Genomic DNA, 20,070 nt, shown 5'->3' with positions numbered 1-20,070 from the left:
GGGAAGCCGGTAGCGCTCCCCAGCCAGGGAGAACACGAGTGCACGAGTCCACACGCCTCCACATCACAGCTTTAATAGGGAGGAGGAGAAAAATACAGGAGGAAAGAGACCCCTGGTTTCTGTGATGCACCCAGGCTTGATGGGAGGAACCAAAGTGGACCTCCAGCTCTGGAGGCAGTGACAGGACTGCGGGCACGTGGAGAGAGGGTGCTGGAACACTCAGGGCGTCAGGCTGCACTCCTGTGCCAGAGTGCAGAGGAGTCCTACCCCAGAGACGGTGACAGGAAGGGAGCAGGGCACGGGGAGGGCCATGTGGACAGCCTACCAGGCTTGGCAGCTGCAGAACACAAGTTTCTTGGACCCAGTGGGGCTCCAAGGAGACAGAGGGTGCTGAGGAAAAAGGCTGGGCAAGGAGCGAGGCTAAAGGTGCACCGGGGAGGCAAGGGGCCGTGCAAGTCAAGGAAACTGGCCACGGCTAGAGCGTAGTTAATGCCGGCGTAGCTGGTCACAGCGGTTCTGGGCTGGGGCTGAGGGCAGTCTCGGAGCACAGGCGGAGCAGGATGGTGGACAGGAGGCAGACAGCACCCAGCAAGTGCTCCAACGACAAACCAGGGACTGCAGCCTTAGGAGATCCCAGGACAGACTGCGGCTGGTGACAGTCACAAGATGTCAGTCCTCTGAGGCTGGATCTCAGGCAGGGCTAGCTAAGGACCCAGAATGGAAGGTGCCGGGTGGGACTGGCAGCAAAAGGCCCTGCTTACACCTGGATGCCCCGCCCTCTGTAGTGCCCTCAGGGGTTGCTCAGGCTTGTACTGGTTTCTGCCCAGCCCGGGAGGCTGTCTCCAAAAGTGCCTGAGAGTCACAGAGCCTGACTAGCTCAGTCTGACCAGCGCTGGTCTGAACAACCTGTGTTGCAGGAAGCAACGGGGCATGAAGCGCCCTGACCCCCCACGTTTACCGCACATTCGTCCCAGATGCCCCACCCTGAGCGTTAAGTGTAGCTACGCCTTTCAGCAGGGAACAGCGCTCTGAGCAAGGAGACCCAGAGGCCTGCAGGTGGCTGCAGGAAGACCTGGTCTGGAAGGCCTGGACGGATGGGCTGGCCAAGGTGGGCCTGGAGCTGGGGGTGGGGAGCCAGGGCCTCAGGTGGGTGTAGCCCCCTCTGCTTGTGGTTCCGGGGCCAGCTCCTCTGGCTGCCCCCGGGTGTGCTGCTCCCGCTCCTGGTGGTCCAGCTGCTGCAGCCGCCTCTCCACATCCTCAGGCACCTGTACCTCCAGCAGGTTTTCCATGCCCGGCTCTGGCTCATCCCCAATGAGCACCTGCCGGCAGGGGAGGGAGGTGAGCAGCTGCCGCCGCCCCCCCCCCCCCCCAGACATCCATGCCTGTTCTCCACACATGCTGCGCCCACCTGAATGAGTTTCTCACAAGCCCCCTGCACGTCAGGCTCCGGCTCCCAGCTGTGTAGCTCACGCAGGATCAGGTAGGCTCCCTGGCGCCTCACCTGCTGGCGTCCAGCAGCCGTGGCTGTCAGCTACAACAGGGCAGAGAACACACAGAGGTTGAGGCGTGGGGGTACTGGGGGGTGGCACTGGCACAGGACCCCTGCTCACCAGCATGACGGCCTCCACCAGCATCTTGCGGATGTCAGCATCGGGCTCCCGCTGCTTGTCTGGGGGCAGGTACTGCAGGTCCACTGGCAGCCCTAGAGGTGGGTGTGGGGATTGCTGCTGCCTGCACTGCGCAGCTGGACCCTGCCTTTGTCAGTCCCGTCTGTGCTCAGCATCTTCCCGCTGGCAGGTTTCAAGAAGGGTCCTGATCTGTGGCCTACCTAACCCCTAGGGCCCTCCCCCCACTGCCCAGCCACCCCTGAGGCTCCACCAAAGCCACTCACGCTCCATCTCCTCCTCAGAGAAGTCCTCAGGCCCAGCCAAGGGCAGCAGCAAGAAGGGGAGAATGTCCACCTGGGGCCCAAGCAACCACTCGTGGTGTCCTTAGGGGAAGACAGAAATGGGAGCCAATCCAGTCCCCCATCGGGCTCTCTGCTCAGCAGGGAGCCTGCTTCCCTTCCTCTCTCTCTGCCTGCCTCTCCATCTACTTGTGATTTCTGTCAAATAAATAAATAAAATCTTTAAAAAAAAAAAAAAATGGGAGCCAGTCGAGGTGGGGGGGTCCAAGTGGTCTCTTTGCCCCAGCCCACCCCCAACCGCAACCCCTCCACCCCCATCACCACTCACGATGCTCGAAGCAGCAGTTTCGGAGAGTCCCCACCACCCCGCCCCTGCGCACCGAGGAGTCTGGGAATTGGGCAAGGGGCAGCAGCCGCTGGACCACGCACCTGGGGGGAGGGACCACTCAGTGCCGGCCCCGTTCACTCGCACCCCCTCCCCGCGGGCGCCCCGGGCTTCACCTCTCGCGGTCCAGCAGGAACGCCCGCGCCGCGGGACGCTGGGTGAGGTTGGAGAGCACCGGCCCCAGGTAATGCAGGGGCGCCCGGGGGTTGTAGTCGGGCGTGCACAGCGCGTGCACCAGCCGCTCCAGGCCTGGCCCTCCCGGCTCCTCAGCCGCCAGCGCGGCCATCAGCGCGTCACACGGCGCCGGCTCGCGGCTGAGGTTGGCCAGCACGGCGGCCGCCTCCTCGGCCCAGGGCCACTCTGGGTCCAACGCGCGGCCCAGCAGGCGGGCAGGCAGCGCGGGCTCGGCCTCCAGGAGCGGACCGTGTAGGCCGGGCTCGGCAGCCAGGTTGACGAGCGCACGAGCGGCGTCGCGGGCCGGGGCCGGGGCCGCGGCCGCCGCCAGCTCGACCAGCGCCCGCAGCAGCGCCGCCTGGCCGGCCAGCAGCGCCCGACCGGGCCCGGAGCCGGTCAGCGCCAGCACGTGCCGCACCGCCTCCGCCTGCAGGTCCGCCCGCGCCGCGGGCGCCAGGAAGGGCAGCAGCTTCGCCACCTCCGCCTCCACGCCGGCCTCCGGCATCGGCGACCCTGCGGGAGCTAGCCCATCAGCCGACGCTCCGGGGCGAGTCCGAGCCTCCCCCATGCCTGCCGGGGCCTCGGGATCCCCCACGCCGCCGTCGGCGCCGAGAACCCGCCCATCAGGGGAGCGGAAGCTGCTGCCGCCAATCAGAGGCTGTCGACTGTGCGCGCGGGGCGGGGTCGGCGTGCGGAGGCGGGGCCACGCCGAGGCCCTGGGCATTGTGGTCCCGGAGCCCAGCCACAGCGGGGGCGGGGGGCGGGGCGGGGCCGGCGCGGGGCCGGCGCGGGGCAGGCGCGCGGACGGAAGCCGGGAATCCCCGGGGTGACCCCGGTCCCCGGGCCGGCCAGACCCTGGGGGAGGGAGCTCCCGTCGCTGGAAGAGTGACGTCATAAATGACTTGCCTGGACTTTGTAAGGTTAGAGCAGCCCGTGTTTCCCGAGCGGCCGCCGTCCGGTCGCGGGGACGCTTGCATTTGAGTACGCTGTTGCTCGGGGTTTGCTAACATTGTGGAGTTTCTGCGTCCCGGTCTGCAGTCTTCACATCACGCCCTGGTTTCTCAGGGGGACGGGGAAGCGTTCCCTCTTCGTCCGTGTTCGGAGGACTTCGTGAGACCGGCCTTTGCTCACGGACGGGCGGGTCCGCCACCCAGCGAAGCCGACATGTTCTTGCTAGAAAGCTGTTTCGACCACAAATCCTATTCAGGAGCCGCTTTCGTCTTGAGTGACTTTTGGTACTTTGTGTTTTTCAAGGAATTGGTTCATTTAATCTCAAGTGTCAAACTCGTTGGCGTGAGGTAGTTCGTAATCTTCCCTTAACGTCGGTAGCGTCTGTAGTGGTGCCGCCTGAGCTCCCGGACGCTGAGCTCCTGGACGCTGAGCTCCCGGACGCTGACGGTGTGGGACTTCTCACTCCTGCCGATTGGTCCATTGTGTTGATCTCAGTAAAGAATCCTGTTGGACTCCTCTATTTCTCTGTTTTCTTTTCTGATTTAATGAATGTCCACATCGACCTTACTATTTCCTTTCTCCTGCTTATTGTGGGTTTCATGTGCTCTTCTTCTAGTTTAAGGTAAAGGCTGAGATCATTGATTTGAGACCTTTTCTAATATAAGATTTTTCCTTCATCTATCCCTCACCTCGTGAGTCATGCTATGTACTTCTGCATAGGTTATAAGCCCCTTAGTAGGTTGATATTATTTTTGTTTCACTCTTAAGGGCTAGAACAAAGCCTGTAGGGACAATGGTGGCTGGCAGAGCCATTGAGAGGGAACAGCACGTCCCTGAAGTCAGTGGGTAATAAGGTCCAGGAGTCGGGATTTGCCCCCAAGTGAGACCGACCAGCACTTCATAGGCTCACTGCCAGACGAACCTTGTGTGAAAGCCCCTTGCCCAAAACTGAGGAAGACGATAGACAAGTCCGAGGAAATGCCCACCTCTCCAAGGAAACCACATGCTCAGACACGCAGTTGCTGCCCATAAGAGTTGAAAACGTCTCAACAAGAGCTTCCACATACCTCTGACCCAGACACTTCAAATTCCCAAGTTACCCCAGTTATCCCAATAATGACCTTTTAGCAAAGTTTTCAGTCTCCTTCAACTGAGAGCTACACTTCAGTCTTTGACTTTCATGCCCTTGATGCTTGCAGGACACTGACCAGCTCCTTTGTAACATGTTGCTCAACTTGTACTTGTCTGGTTGCCTCATGGTTAGATTCAGGTTGGCAGGAACACCAAGGAGGGGGGAGCCTGGGCTGCTCAGTCCGTGAAGCATCTGCCTTCAACTCTGGTCAAGATCTCAGGGTTCTGGGGCGGAGACCCTTGGCTGCCTGGTCAGTGGGGGCCTGGTTCTCCCTCTACCTCTGTCTTCCCCCTGCTCCTGCTCTCTCTCAAATAAATCTTTAAAAAAAAAAAAAAAAAAGAAATACTATGGAGATGAGGCTGAGGGCTTTTTGTTGGGCAGTTTGTCCCCACACTGGAGATGTTTATTTTGATTACTTAAGGGGAATTGCCCAGGAGTCTTCACTGTTAGATTACTTTTTTCTCTTTGTCTTTAGTAAATGTTTTATGGGGCAGTACATTGAGAATATGTAAATAGTGCATTCCTCATGCACATTTCACTCACTAGTGCTTTCTCTGTCGTAGAGGAGAAAGCTTTCTCTTTACCTCTTTTTGTTCACTTGTGTATGTCAGTGAAGACTCATGGATTTTCATTTCTATTTTTAAAGTTAATTTATTGAAATAATCTCCACACCCAATGTGGGGCTGAACTCATGACCCCGATATCAAGAGTCATTTGCCAGTCAGGTGCCCCTCATGGAGTCTTATTTTATTCAAAGAAATAGAATATTTTACTCTCATTATTGTGATCCAAAATTTGGCCATTGGAAGAACCTTCAAGGATGGTCCTATGTATTATTTTATTTTTTAAAGATTTTATTTACTCATTTGAGAGATAGAGATAGAAAGGAGCAAGGGGAGAGGCAGAGGGAGAGAGAGAAGCAGACTCCCCAATGAGCAGGGAGCCTGACGAGGGGTTCGATCCTGGGACCCCAGGATCATGACCTGAGCCAAAGGCAGACACTTAGCCATCTGAGCCACCAGATGCCCCTATTTTAATTTTCTTTTGAAAGATTTTATTTATTGGGCAAAAAAAATTTTATAAAGTTTTTTTCAAGATTATTTATTTATGTATTTATTTGAGAGAGAGAGAGAGAACATGAGAGGTATCAGTGGGAGAAGCAGACTCCCTGCCGAGCAGGGAGCCCGATGTGGAACTCGATCCTGGGACTCCAGGATCATGACCTGAGCGGAAGGCCGTCACTTAACCAACCGAGCCACTCAGGTGCTGTAAAATTTTTTTTTAAATATTTTATTTATTTGACAGTGAGAGACACAGCAAGAGAGGAAACACAAGAAGAAGGAGTGGGAGGGGGAGAAACGGACTCCCCGCCAAGCAGGGAGCCTGCTGTGGGGCCCGATTCCAGGACCTTGGGAGCATGACTGAGCCGAAGGCAGTACAGACAGTGGGGCAGGGAGGAGAGGACGAGAGAGTCTGAAGGAGACTCCATGCTGGACGTGGACACCGGGCTCAGTCAAACCACCGAGAGATCATGACCAGGACGTGGACACCGGGCTCAGTCAAACCACCGAGAGATCATGACCAGAGTAGGGTGCTCAACTGGCTGAACCACCCAGGAGCCTCTCCTGTGGTATTTTTTTTTTTTTTAAAGATTTTATTTATTTATTTGACAGGCAGAGATCACAAGTAGGCAGAGAGGCAGGCAGAGAGAGATAGGAGGAAGCAGGCTCCCCGCTGAGCAGAGAGCCCGATGCGGGGCTCGATCCCAGGACCCTGAGATCATGACCTGAGCCGAAGGCAGCGGCTTAACCCACTGAGCCACCCAGGCGCCCCTCCTGTGGTATTTTTTAAAAGAACTTTATTGAGGGGCACCTGGGTGGCTCAGTCAGTGAAGCGTCTGCCTTCCGCTCAGGTCATGAATCGACTCCCACATCAGGCTCTCTGCTCAGCGGGGAGCCTGCTTCTCCCTCTGCCAAATAAATAAAAAAAAAATTTAAGATTTTATTTATTTATTTGACAGACAGAGATCACAAGTAGAAAGGCAGGCAGAGAGAGAGGAGGAAGCAGACTCCCTGCTGAGCAAGAGCCCGATGGCTGAGGCTTTAACCCACTGAGCCATCCAGGAGTCCCTATTTTTATTTTTTTAAGATTTTGTTTATTCGTTTGTCAGCACGCATAAGCAGGGGGAGCAGCAGATTCCCTACTGAGCAGGGAGCCTGATGGGGGACTCAATCCCAGGACCCCAGGATCATGATCTGAGCTGAAGGCAGACACTTAACCGAATGAGCCACCGAGGCTTCCCTAAACCATTTTTTAATGTAGGCTCCACGCCCAAGATGGGGCTTGAACTCGTGACCCCAAGACCCAGAGTGGTATGCTCCACCGCCGGAGCCGGCCAAGTGCTAAGCCAGGTCGGAGTGTACGGGAGGCAGCATCAGTCACGCTCCCGGTGCTGTGCAACCGCCACCACCGGCTGCTTCGGAACCCGTCACCTGCGAGCACGCCCTGCCCCGCTCGCCTCCCTCCCGTGACCTCTAATCTACTTCCTAAACAGACCCGGCTCCTCCGGTAGCCTCGGCGGGATGCCCCGTGCAGCTCGCAAGGCTCCAGACCAAGGAGTGTGTGTGGTTTTACGCCGCTTTATGCCCTGGGGAGGCTCCCGGAACCGAAGCCGCCGTCAGGATGGGGAGCAGGGGCACGGCCCAAAGAGCCTCTACGCGCCCCCAACCTCCAACCTTCCCCCCCGGCAACCCCCCCCCTTCCTCCCTGCGACTCTGTCACATCACGAGTGTGACAGAAATGGAATCACACGGGAGATGACCTCAGGAGGCTGTCGCGCCTGTCGGCCACTTCATTCTTGTCGCTCCCAAGTGCCCCCCGTGTGCACATCCCCGCGAGCAGCTACTTGCCTGTTGAAGGACCTTCGTGTCATTTCCAGGGTGGGCGGGAGAACACTGTCGTGCAGGTGTGTGTACGGGCACAGATCTTCATTCCCTGGGGTCAGTGCTGAGTTGTCCCAATGGGTATGTTCAGTTTTCAAGAAATTGCCGAATGGTTTTGCAGAGCGTCTGGACCGTGCTCCATTCCTGCAGGCCACGTGTGGAGACCCAGTGGCTCTGAATCCCCACCAGCATTTGGCGATGTCAGTGTTTTTTTAATTTTAGGCTTAGTTTGCGTTTCTCATTAATTGGCTAGTGATTGGAGCGTCCCCTCTTTGGTGAAATGTCTGCTGCTTTTCCCATTTTCTGGGGGGATGGTTCGGTTTCTACAGATGTTCTTTGTGGACGGGCCACTTGTAGGCATTTTTTCCTATTCATGGCTTGTCTTTCGGTCCTGCTAAAAGGGCCTTTCCCAGAGCAGAAGTTTTAAAATTTGATGAAGCCCAACTTTCTGATTTCTTTCATGCACGCTGTCTCTGGCCTCCTGGGAATGCTTCATCAGTCACTAGTCCAAAGAGCTTTTATATTTCCTTCTACATTTTTCCTAGTTTTACATTTAAATACACAATTCACTTTGAGGTTTGTCCCTAGTTTTATCATCTCTTTTGCCATAATTTTTAAAAAAGATTTATTTGAGAGAGTAGGTGCACAGGCGTGCACCCACACACGCACACACACAAGCAGGGGTGGGGAGCAGAAGGGGAAGCAGGCTCCCTGCTGAGCAGAGAGCCCAATGCAGGGACTCGGTCCCAGGACCCTGGGACCATGACCCGAATGGAGGCAGACGCTTAACTGACGGAGCTACCCAGGCGCCCCTTCACATAATCTACAAATATGTCTATCTTTCCCTTCTGAGTATTCTAAGTGAATGTTTTTCTAAATTACCTTCTGATATATTTATGGTTTTGGTTTCTACACTGCGACCTTTGAATCCTCTGAACATTACTTTTGTAAGTGATGTGAGAAAGAGCTCTGGGGACACCTGCGCAGCGTAATGACTGAGCCGCCCAGGTGTCCCAAGTGAGTGGGGTTTTTGGACTTGTTTAAATTTGCCCCACTTTCTCATGTTGGTATTTTTAAAAAAGATTTTTTTTTTTTTTGACAGAGATCACAAGTAGGCAGAGGCAGGCAGAGAGATGGTGGGGGGGGGTGGGGGGAAGCAGGCTCCCTGCTGAGCAGAGAGCCCGATGCGGGGCTTGATCCCAGGACCCTGAGATCATGACCCTACCGAAGGTAGAGGCTTTAACCCATTGAGCCCCCATGGTGCCCCTCACATTGGTATTTTTTAATACATTGTTATCTATTCCTAATTTACTTCTGTTAGTTTAAGCTCTACCCAACATGGGGCTTGAACTCATGACCTTGAGATCAAGATTTGCACACTCCACCACTGAGCCAGACAGGTGCTTCTCACGCTGGTATTTTTAAAGGAATTTATTGCTTTTGTAATTTAAAGGAAATACCCATAGAAGCAGACACTATGGGCCCCACAGTCCTTGTTTTAGCAGATGCGGATCCTTTTGTACAAATGTCACCTCTTCAGTTCTCCAGACCTTGCAGTTGGTGCCCTACTCGGCCTAGGACAGGGCCCCTCTCTCAGCAACCCCTTCACAAAAGTCCCGGCACAGTCTGGTAGTTGTGCAGAAGGCATGGGAGACAAAGTCTATACAGAACGCCATGGAGAAAAAAACTTCTAAAGTCAGAGGCTGAAAACAGCCAGAGGGAAGAAACCCCTGTTTGACCACCCAAAAGGTTGCTTTGCTTAGGTGTGAAACCTAAGACAGCCCTTCACAAAGGCAGACCCAGGGGCACTGGTCAGTCAGGCACCCGTCTCTGCTCGCATTGTGGTCGAAGCGTCATGAGATCGAGCCCCATGCTGGGCTCTGGGCTTGGGCTAGAGTCCGCTTCAGATTCTCTCTCTCTCCCTCTGTCCCTCCCACTTGTGCTCTCTCTCTAGTAAATAGAAAAATCTTTAAAAATCAAAGCAAAGGCAGACCTTATAGCAAGTGCACATATGGGCCGTGTGTCCCACGAGCTGTGGGACCAGTGCCCAGGGAGGTCTGGAAGCTCAGAAGGAAGCCGAGGCCCTGAGGCCCTGCACTTTGCGTACAAGTTTGGTTTCGTGGCAATTTTGAGGTAGGAGGGTCCAAACGATGCTGCCCCTTTATTGCTTCTATTTTTTTTTTTTTTAAAGACTTTAACAGAGAGAGACACAACGAGAGGGAACACAAGCAGGGGGAGTGGGAGAGGGAGAAGCAGGCTTCCCACCCAGCAGGGAGCCCAACACAGGGCCTGATCCCAGGACCTTGGGACCATGACCTGAGCCAAAGGCAGATGCTCAAAGACTGAGCCCCGGGCGTCCCTCCTCCGTTGCTTCTTAACTAAAGCACATGGGACCCATCACTGCTCCCTTCCAGCCCAAGGGTAGCAAAGCACCAACAGACCTAGTTTGAAATCTGCAGCGAAGGACTGCAGGCTCCCTACCCCTCCATGCACACCCACGTGTGGCCAACTAGACCCTCCCATTTCCTTCATGCCTGGCCACTCACTGGCCGGTGAGTCCCCACTCCCCTCCTGACCCCAGCGACTTACTGATAAACATAGGCTGAGTCCCTATGCCGGGACGTGGCCACATGCTCCTGGCTCCCACCCCACCGGGAATGCTGCCCCACTGGGGGCTGGCTACGCCAGACTCCACCACAGCCCCAGCTCCTGGCCTGCCGCCCGCAGCTTCGTCACACCATCGAGACCACCCTGCTCACACATGCGGCCCCCAAAGATGAGAGCGGTACCCCTTTCTCTGGCCACAACCTCTAGACTTTATTTCCAGGGGAGAGCAACTGGCTGGAGGGCCACATCTTGGCTCCGTGCGGGAGGGAAGAGCCTAGGCCTGCAGCCTGGTCAGCTGTAGCTGTCGGGGTCCGTATCTTCCGGCAGGAAGTAGCGCTGCAAGGCCGGCTGCAGGAGCAGCGGGGGCAGTGGCCGGGCGGGCCTGGGCCAGTCTGGGGGGAAAGGCTGGACTTCTGCCCTCGGCAGGGGCAGCTTCAGCATCCGGATGGAGCCGCTGACAGTTCGGCTCACCCAGAACCGGGACCGCTTCCAGCCTGCAGGCCAGCAGGACAGTGAGGTCTCCGGATGGGGCCGATGGCCACTGGGACCCCGGCTAGGGTGGAGGGAGACGTTGGGGTCCAAGCCTACCCCTGTCCCCACTCACCCCTCAGTCTCACTGGAGACTTCTGGACCTTGGCCTCCTGAAGCCGGAGGATGGGATAGTGCCTGGAGGGGTAAGGAGGGAGCTTTGGCCCCGCCGGCCCCTCAGCGGCCCCCCAACCTCGCAGGCCCTGTCGCAGCCTGGGGGCCCCCTCACCAGCATTCCCGGGGCTGTGGCAGTACTGTGTTGTACTCCAGGGGGCACGGGCTCGGGCGCAGCCTCTCAAGCTGCTCCTGCGGGAGACCCTGCAGCTGAGCCCGTGCCTGCAGCTGCTTGCAGAAGAAGTTGAGCGCGTCGATGGTCCCCAGGTCCAGCATCTGTGACCGGGACCAGTCTGTCTGCTCCAGTGGTGGCAGCTCTTCCGGCAGCACGTCGGGTGCTGAGGTGCATGCACAGATCTCGGGGGGCCAGAAGTGGGACAGCGCCTCCGAGAGCCCGCGTTTGGTCCGCCCCAGGCGCCTTGGCGAAGGCATCAGCTTGGCTCGGGACTGGACGACCACTGAGTCCAGCTCCCGGGGCGAGACCACCAGAGAGGACACCCAGGAACGGACCGGGGCTGTCCCCGAGACGGGAGCTGACCCAGCGAGCCCCGAGATCCGTGCCAGGGCCTCCTTGGGAGGAGGCAGAAACACCGCAGTCTGGGACACCTTCGGCAGCATCTCTGACAAATTGGCCATGGAAGGCTGCAAGCATCGCATCTGTGGGGGAAAGAACTGGTTGCTGATGCCCCACCCCCAGCCCAAGGCAGAGGCTGCCCCTCCCCCAGCACAGAGGCCTCAAGCTGGAGACCTGGCAGCAGACTCCTTCCTGGGGGGGGGGGACAGGAAGGGCCCCAGAAATGGGGGGTTGGGGACAGGAGAGGACCCATGAGGCACAGACACAGAGCAAGGCAGAGAGCTGGCCAGCCTCACCTGGGTCCCCTGCCCCTCCCCCTCAAAGACCTGGGGAAGGGGGGGGGGGGCGGGGGGGGGCGGGGGGGGGGGGGGGGGGGGGGGGGGGGGGGCGGGGCCAGTAGCCCCACCCTGCCCGTCAGCACCTGCAGCCTTCGGATCATCTCCTCCAGCTTGTGGCAGCAGTGCTTGCGCAGGGCAGCCTTGGAGTCGACGTCCGGGGCCCGCACCCAGGTCATCATCTCCTTGAACAGGAAGCCCTGCGGGTCCTGAAGGCCTAGCCCGTCCAGCAGCTTCCTGAGCTCGGGCCTGGGACAGGTGCGAGCCGCTGACTCGGAGGCCTTCCCCCGCGCGCGGGGAGCTGGAGCGGGAAGCGGGACTCACCGGCAGGAGGCTGGCGAGTAGAGGAAGTACGACAGAAGCTCCAGCACCACCTCGCGCGACTCCAGGGAGCAGGCCAGCAGCAGCTGCAGCGCCAGCATCACGAACTCCTTCTGCGTCGGGTCCTGCGCGCACCCGGCAGAGTGCGTCGGGTCGGGAGGGCGGGGCGGGCCGGTGGGGCGGGGCGGGGCTGGGGCTGGGGCGCACCTCGAGACTGGGGGGCTGGTCCAGGTTGAGCAGGCCCACCAGGAGGCCCTGCAGCCGGTTATGGAGGTCTCTGCTCAGGTCGGGCAGCAGCCTCAGCAGCGCCCTCAAGACGTGCACGCGGTCCGTCCAAGAGGCCTCGAACAGCGCGTCCATGAACATTGAGGCCAGGCCCTCCGCCGTGCCCACCTCGGGGTAGGCCTGCGGGTGCCGCGAGCTGAGGCCCTGCCCCCTCCCGCCCGCCCGGGCTTCCCCGGTGCCCCAGACCCCCGAACCTCCAAGGTGAAGACAGGGAAGAGCTCTTTGAACCAGTTCTGGCCGACGAAGAAATGCAGGAGCCTGGGCAGATACCTGGAGCGCTCTTCCCGGAGCGCGTGCCCATAGGAGTGCAAAGGCTGGCCAAGGCCGGTCTTGGGCCCCGCTGCGGTGCGGGTGCGAGAGTGCGTGCGCTTCGGGGTCAAGTACTCCGAGCTCTGCGGGGGGCGGGGGCGGCAGCGGCTGCAGGCCCCTACTCTCCAACCGCAACGCACCGCCCTCCAGGGCCCTCTGCAGCCCAGTCCCCAGCCAGGCGCCTACCTGAGCCTCCGTCTCCTCGGACTCAGAGAGCTCCCGGTGTGGGCTCAGGGAGTCTGAGAGCCAGTCCAAGGAGTGCTCCTCCTGCTCCTCTTCCCCCAGCCACTGGGTCAGGTCCTGCTGCCCCTTGGCACCCGGCTGCCTGATGCGCCACAGCTGCCATAGGTCGTCCTGGTGCCTTCCTGGCTGCAGAGAGAGAACAGGTGGCCTCTGGCTCGCTGCGGGGCGGGGCCTCAGGCCCTTTGCTGCAGAGCCCAGGGCAGGACCCCCCAGCCCTGCTTGCCTTGGGCCTGCGGTGGCTGGTGAGCTGGGCGAGGGCGCCGGGGCTGCTGACCTCCTGCTGAAGCCACAGCTGGCACAGCACAACCGAGTTGGGCACGCTGCCGGGGAAGCCGATGGGCCGCCGCAAGTCCTGGGGCAGCACAGGGCAGGGGGCTGAGAACCTGAAGGCCGCCCCACCCCAGGGGTGGTGGAGGCTGCCTGGCAAGCACCCCGAGCGCGTGCCCCGCTCCACCTGCCAGGGGGCACACCCCGTCTGTGCCAACTTGCGTGAAACCACCGAGCATTAGAGACTGCTCGGAATTAAAACTTCATCCTGTTTTTGAAAGAGGAATTATAAGGAACTGGGCCAAGACTGAACATAGGATGCGGCCCCTGCGTTTTTTTTTTTTTTTAAGACTTTATTTATTTATTTGACAGACAGAGATCACAAGCAGGCAGAGAGGCAGGCAGAGAGAGGGAGAAGCAGGCTCCCCGCTGAGCAGAGAGCCCGACGCGGGGCTCGATCCCAGGACTCTGAGATCATGACCTGAGCCGAAGGCAGAGGCTTTAACCCACTGAGCCCCCCAGGCGCTCCAGCCCCTGCATTCTTGATGAAAAGAAGCGAACCCTGGGCAGGGCCCCTGCTGGGCTCCGTGGGTGGGGCGCGTGGCCTGTGGTCTCAGGGTTGTGGGTTCGAGCCCTGCACTGGGTGTTCAGATTGCTTAAAAGCAAAATCCTAAAGAAAAGTCGGTGCCCCGCAAAAGCTCTTTTCCCACAACCGAAGCACAGCACTCACAAAACCAGTACGGCGCAACGTGACTGTATCCCCTAGAACTTGTGTGACTTTCCTAGGGCTCCTCCTGGTCGCTCAGGCTGGCCCCTGGCTCTGCTCCTCGGCAGGACTTGATCAGCGTTGCTCCGGAATCTGTGCTCCCCAAGTTGCAATTCTAAGACCCAAGGTAAGTGCTTTTGCTTTACCTCAGTCCTGCCTCTTTCTTCAGTCGACACCCAAGACACGCACATGGGCAAAAAGACCCTTTAGCAATCCGGTGGAAGGACAGTCAGTGAGCCTTCAACTGTGACGACTGTGGAGGAAGTCTGGGCAGCTGCTGGCCTCTGGGGAACCCTGACAACCCTCCCCACTCCACACAGGACTGGGACCTCAGCCCTGGAACAGGGATGTCTAAAAGAAGCATTGGGGGGGGGGACGCCTGGGTGACTCCGTGGGTTAAGCCTCTGCCTCTGGCTCAGGTCATGATCTCAGGGTCCTGGGATCGAGCCCCGCATCGGGCTCTCTGCTCCACGGGGAGCCTGCTTCCTCCTCTCTCTCTGCCTGCCTCTCTGCCTGCTTGTCATCTCTGTCAAAAAAATAAATAAAATCTTTGGGAAAAAAAAAAAAAAAGGAAGCATGGGGGTTGGTGGTAGGAACTTGGAGGGGGATGTTGAGGGTTTGGGTAGATGGTTTCAGCTACGGGAAGCATCGGCACCTGCCATGGCAGCTGGCAGTGCCAGAATGTGCTTGGAGAGAGGCCTGTCTGGGCGTCTGGGGTGGGAGAGGTTGGGAAGGTGGTGGACAGCACGAGACCAGCTCCCACTGACTTCACTCCTCTAAAGGGAGAAGACTCCGGTCTTCCAGATGAAGTCCGTCCAGGCCCCGCCCGGTACTCTAACCAGGGAGGTGTGCGGGCACACTCGACTGGCAGAGGCTCTGGCTTGGCCTGGCGCCTTTTCTGGGAATCTCCAGCCCTCCGGCAGCCGGTCCCCAGAGAAGAGCAGCGCCCAAACTGGGCCGGCCAGGAGGTGAGTGGAGGGCTGTGGGTGGGCACGGCTCTCAGGTCAGATCCAAGCACAAGATCTGCAGCGGAGGGAAGATGGGGTGCCTCAGAAGGTCACCCCCGGATGGAGGTACGTCTGGGAAGAGCAAGGGGCTCTCACCTTGTAGGGCCGAATGGTGGCAGGAAAAAAGCCTCGGAGACTGGAAAGAGGCTCATTGGGCCGCCTCTTCTTCAAGAGGGGGACCTGGGAACAGGAGGAGGGCTCAGAGCCAAGCACGGGCCCTCAGTGCCCCTGCAGCCCTGCTCTTGGGGAGCTCAGACCCCTTACCCTGTGCTGTAGGTGGAGGGGTGGGGAGTCGGGGACTACAGGCTTCTTCCCTCGGAGTCGTTCCCACTGTAGCTGCAGGTCCAGACTGAGGCCCAGGTTACTGCTCAGCGAGGAGCAGGCCAGCAGCTGGGGCGACAGAGATGTCGTCACGGGGTGGCAGCAGGGTCATAGGGTCAGGGCAGAGGTGGGAGGGACGGGAGGCCTTACCTGGGATGCCCTGCTGTGCATGCTCCGGCGTGTGGCTGGGGTAGGTAAGGGGACTCGGCGACGATGGGCAAAGTGCCGGCCCATGGCTCCCGGCTCCTGTCGGGCGAGGGCTGTGGGCGCCGTCGGGCCTTCAGCGCAGACCCCCGGCTGCCAAAGACCGCTGGCCACTCTGCGTACAGTGCACACGTCCCAGGTCTCTCTCTCCACAGTGAGGGTCGTGGTGCTCCACTGCCGGAACTCTCTTCCAGAAGGCACGTCCTGGGAGGGACGCAGGGGAGATGGGCCGTGTCAGAGCCCCTGGGTGAAGGGAGGGGCTGGAGTCCAGGCTGAGCCCAAGGGAGGCCCCACGCCCACCAGCAAACTGCGGCCATAGATCAGGCGCAAGTAGTTGTCGAAGGCCTCCTGCCGCTGTTGCCAGGGGGGTGGGTGGGGGGCTGCGGGGACCCCCAGGCCCAGCCTCAGCTGCTGCAGGTCTCGGTCCCGGGCAGCGAGGGCTTCCAAGTCCTGCGGGAGGGGCTGGGGGTCAGCTGACTCCTCCTTTGGTCTTGCCATCTGCTTCCCAGACAACCCCAGGGACCCCGGGGTGTCCCCCAAGGACTGAATGGGAGTGGCCTGGGCCGTGGCCAGGTGCACGGTTGGGATGGTGAGGGGCAGTCTCCGTCCCACCTCCTCCAACACTGGCTGCGGAGGTGTCGCTGTCTGGTGATGGACGGAAGATGAGTCCGGGCTGCAGACAGGATGGGCACAGGTGCGACACTGAGTGTCTTCACCAGGTGGGTTGGGGGATGCCGGGGCCGGGGCTGGGGCTGGGGCTGGGGCCGGCCAGGCCTCTGGCAGGAGGACAGCTGTCAGGGCTGGGTTTGGCTCACGGGGCGTGGGGGGGGGGGGGGGGGGGGGGGGGGCTAAGTGGCCCCAGCGCTCTGCGGCATTGTGCTGGGGTCACACAGCCAGGCCCTGATTCAGGGGAGGTGGGCGGGGGCCTGCAGGACAGCTCAGCTGGGCCGCCAGCAGACCTAAGACTGGGCATCCCCTGGAGGTTGGCGAGCCTCTGCAGCTGGGTGGAGGTCAGCGACTCCTGGCTGGTCAGTGGCAGTGGAGGGTCAGGCACCACATCAGGGACCTTCTGGCACAGGCTCTGAGCAGGAGAAAGGAACCTAGAGCGCAGGCCTGGGGGGCAGGGGCTTGTCTGCCCACGGCGGCCCCACCCTGCCCATCCCGTGCTCGCCGTGTACCTCAACCAGGTACGATGTGGGCAGGTAAAGCCTGTGAGACACCAGGCAGAGCTGGGAGCCCAGAGCCAACACCAGGTCCCCGCTATCACTGCTGAAGGTCAGGCCCTGAGGGGGGCCATTCAGCTGCAGGAGCCTGGAGGGGTGCCGAGGGCCAGGGTCCAGCCCCGCTCCGCAAAGTCAGAAGCTGAAATCCTGGCAGGGGCAAGGCCCTGTTCCTTGTCCAGCCTCCAGGCTCTGGTTGGGGGAGAGGGAGGAGCCCAGCTGGCCACCCACAGGCTCCCAAGCCCTCCCCCCTTCCACCTCCCAGCCCCAGCCCACCGCAGCAGGCGGTTCTCCGCGGTCCAGATGCGCACGGAGCAGTCCAGGCTGGAGCAGGCGTACAGGCGGAGCGAGGGACAGCAGCACAGGCCTGAGGGACCAGGGCTCGGGTGAGGGACCAGGGCCCCGCAGCCCCTCGGGCTTTACTCCTGCCCTGCCCACTCACCGGTGATGTGGTCCGTAGGGTCATCCTGGGGCCGGTGATCAGAGCGGGGACTGTCGCCCAGGCCAAACTGCACCAAGCCGTAGGTGGCGCTGTCGGGGTCCTCAAAGGCCACCGTGATGCGCCGGCCGAGCGCGCAGAGCCCCACGGCGGGGTGGCAGCAGGAGAAGGTGCGCAGCAGGCTCAGGCTCTCCTCGGCGGCGTAGGGGTAGACGCGCCACATCTTCACCGTCAGATCTCCGCCTGCGGGGGTGGGGGGGCGGGAGCCGGGGCTGGGCCTTTGCGGGGCGGGGCGGGGACCCCCAGGCCGGCTATGAGGGGGAGGGGAGATATGGACCTGAGGACACGACGCTGTTCCAGGTAGACGCGATGGCGGTGACGGGGCCCGGGCTATGCGCCTCGGTCTGGAAGACGGTCTTCGAGCTGTGCCACTCCAGGACGGACAGGGTGCCATCCGTGTGCCCCAGCATGGGTAGGTACCTGCGCAGGACATCTCCGTCGGCGCGGGCGCCGCCACCCCGCCCCGCCCCAGCGCGCGCCCGGGCACCCACCGGTTCTTGTCCTTCCAGGCCCGCGGCGCGTCGCGGCGGCCCGGCTCCCCCGCACGCCGGCACACGGCCTGCCAGCTGGCCCGCGCGCCGCCGGGGTCCGTGAGGTGGCTGTAGAGGTGCAGGCAGCAGGGCCTGCGCGCGGGGGCGGCGGGCGGGCACACGCGCCGCAGCACGCGCATGGGGCAGCGCGCCGCATCCGCGCACACCAGGTGGCCGGCGCGCGTCAGCAGCCACAGCGCCTCGCGCGGGAGGCAGTAGAGCACGGAGGCCGCGCGGTCGTCGGGCTCCAGCAGCAGCGCGCTCACCGTGCGCCCGGTCGCCGCCGCCACCAGGTAGACCGAGCCGTCGGCGCAGGCGCACACGAGGCGCGCCGGCAGGAGCGGGTGCGCGGACGCGGGAAGCGCGGGCACCAGCTGCAGGTGAAGCACCGGCGCTGACAGCTGCGCCAACGGTGAGTAGAGCTCGCGGAGGCGCCACAGGTCCACGCCGCCGGTGCTCAGGGAGAGCACCGGCCAGCCGGGGCCAGCGGGCGCCAGCAGGCGGGTCACGAGCCCACACGCGGCGCCCGGGCCCAGCGCCACCTCGTCCACCTGTGCCGCCGTCTGCAGGTCCCATGTGCGCAGCGTCCCATCCCGCGAGGCCGAAAGCACCCGGGATGTGTTCGGGAGCACTGCCAGAGCGGTCACTGGGCCTGTAGGAGGGGCACGGGTCACTTGGGCGCATGGTCAGCCCGGGATACGACCAGCGCGGGAACACTTGGCTGGTGCTGGCAGAGCTTCCGGACAGCCCCGAGCTCCTCCCGCTGGCCTGGCACGGCACGGAGAGACAACGAGCCTCAAGGCCCCGGCGGCACGGCTCACCTGTGTGGCCCATGAACACCATCCGGATCTGCCAGTCCGCCTCCCACACCTTCACTGTGCTGTCTTGAGAGGCTGTCACCACTGCTCCCACCTCTAGGCAGTAGGCCACATCCCAGATAGTGCTGAAGGGGAAGAGGAGGCCCTGACCCGCTCAGCACCTCCTGGCATGGGAGCTGCTGTGCCCCTGCCATGACCTGCTTGCCCTCCGGGACTGCCACCCACCCTTTCTCCCGGTCCCTAGGTGCCCCTCACGTTTTGTGCAGGTCCTGGCGCACATCTACGAGAGCCCAGGTGTGCAGATCGAAGGTGAGCACGGCTGAGCCGTAGGCCGCGAAGCAGCATGGGACTTGGTGGGAATGTGGGGGTCCCAGAACCAAACGGGTGAGTGTCCCTGCAGGACTTGGTGGCAGCTGCAGAGGTGACCCACGCGGCACCAGGCGGCGACCCCCCGAACGGAACTCCCAGAGCACCAGGCTGCTACCTGCCTCTGCCACTAGCAGCAGCCCCAGGCTGGGCACTGGCAGACCGCAGATGGGCTCGTGGCCCGGCCCCCTGGCCACCCCTGGCTCACTCAGCCACAGCAGGCTGAGGTCAGGCCTTAGGATGGCCAGCCCCTCGGGGCCCCAACCCACAAAGCGGCTCGTGGTGTCCTGTGGGCCCTGCATTGCCACCAGTCCCGTGAGCATGGCCGGGGCCCGTAGCTTCTTGTCAGCCCAGCCATCCTCCCTGTGCACGTGCAGGTGGCCTGCACTGTCCAGCACCACGAAGCGTCCGCCCGCGGGGTCCTGTGCCACCGAGCACGGCCCAGCTGCCACTCTCAGATGGCGCAGCAGCTCCAGCCCATGGGTCAAACGCGCCACACACAGCTCACTTCTCTTCTCCTGCGGGCCAGGACGGCAGGCTTAGGGTCAGTGGACAGGTAGGGGCGGGTGGCTGGAGCGTGGGGCGCCTGCCTCTGGGAGCCGAGGGATCTGGGCTGAGGGCGTACTAGGGACATCTGGGCGAAGAGATGGTCTAGGAAAGAGGCCTCCAGGCAGGGCCCACAGGCAAGCCCCACCTTTTCCACGAAGTCATGGAGGCCCCCACGGAGAAGCAGCCACAGCTGGCGGGCACGAGCACGTGGAGTCTGGTTCTGCCACCATGAGCTGCTGGTGAAAAGCCGTGGCATGGGCTCCGCAAACAGCTCTGCGGGTTAGCAGTGGAAGCGCGGTCACCCTGTGCTCCAGCAGCCCTGACTCTGGAGGCTGCAGCCAGCGCAGGGACCAGGGACAGCCTGGGTAGTGTGGCACCGTGGCAGACAGAACTCCCGCCCCAGCGAGGCAGGCCTGCTGTCGTGCGGGCGTGGGGGGGGGCCCGGGGGGCGGCCCGGGGGGCAGGAGGGGGGCGGGGCAAGGCCACCTCACCATTCTTTTCCTTGAGCAGCCCTGGATCCGGAATATCGTAGGTGTCCGCATCGTACAGGTCCGGGTCCAGCAGCAGGCTGTCGCCTTCTGCTGAATAGGGGTTGCCCGCCTCTGACACCTCAGTCTCCATTCCAGCCGCAGCAGGTCCGGGCGGCTCAACTGCCCCTAAGACCGTTGCTAGGCTACCAGACGCCCCGACCCCACCTTCGACGCAGACCCCACCCCC

The 20,070-nt window shown here is 61.2% G+C and overlaps 2 protein-coding genes across 2 annotated transcripts; both read right to left on the bottom strand.

Annotated features, from left to right (window-relative positions):
* Positions 1-57: 57 nt before the first annotated feature.
* HGH1 (HGH1 homolog) lies at positions 58-3,204 on the bottom strand. The gene is made up of 6 exons (XM_059395350.1): positions 2,408-3,204; positions 2,235-2,335; positions 1,892-1,990; positions 1,611-1,702; positions 1,409-1,531; positions 58-1,319 (listed from the first exon to the last, which is right to left on the bottom strand). The coding sequence occupies exons 1-6, from the start codon at positions 3,187-3,189 to the stop codon at positions 1,143-1,145; spliced, it is 1,374 nt and encodes a 457-aa protein (XP_059251333.1). The 5' UTR covers positions 3,190-3,204; the 3' UTR covers positions 58-1,142.
* Positions 3,205-10,282: 7,078 nt separating this feature from the next.
* Positions 10,283-20,065, bottom strand: WDR97 (WD repeat domain 97). Its single transcript, XM_059395537.1, has 25 exons — positions 19,845-20,065; positions 19,499-19,626; positions 18,694-19,322; positions 18,442-18,563; positions 17,582-18,272; positions 17,368-17,510; positions 17,034-17,273; positions 16,868-16,958; positions 16,550-16,682; positions 16,331-16,452; positions 15,984-16,044; positions 15,672-15,821; positions 15,318-15,575; positions 15,111-15,236; positions 14,943-15,026; positions 13,859-13,954; positions 13,030-13,299; positions 12,750-12,932; positions 12,449-12,646; positions 12,177-12,374; positions 11,973-12,094; positions 11,735-11,897; positions 10,855-11,396; positions 10,702-10,763; positions 10,283-10,591 (listed from the first exon to the last, which is right to left on the bottom strand). Exons 1-25 carry the CDS (start codon positions 19,972-19,974, stop codon positions 10,389-10,391), a joined length of 5,145 nt encoding a protein of 1,714 aa, XP_059251520.1. The 5' UTR covers positions 19,975-20,065; the 3' UTR covers positions 10,283-10,388.
* Positions 20,066-20,070: the final 5 nt, after the last annotated feature.

Source organism: Mustela nigripes, chromosome 3, assembly GCF_022355385.1.
Source record: "Mustela nigripes isolate SB6536 chromosome 3, MUSNIG.SB6536, whole genome shotgun sequence".
Classification (NCBI taxonomy): domain Eukaryota; kingdom Metazoa; phylum Chordata; class Mammalia; order Carnivora; family Mustelidae; genus Mustela; species Mustela nigripes.
Note: the sequence above shows the minus strand (reverse complement) of the source record. Positions and strands in the feature narration are given on the sequence as shown.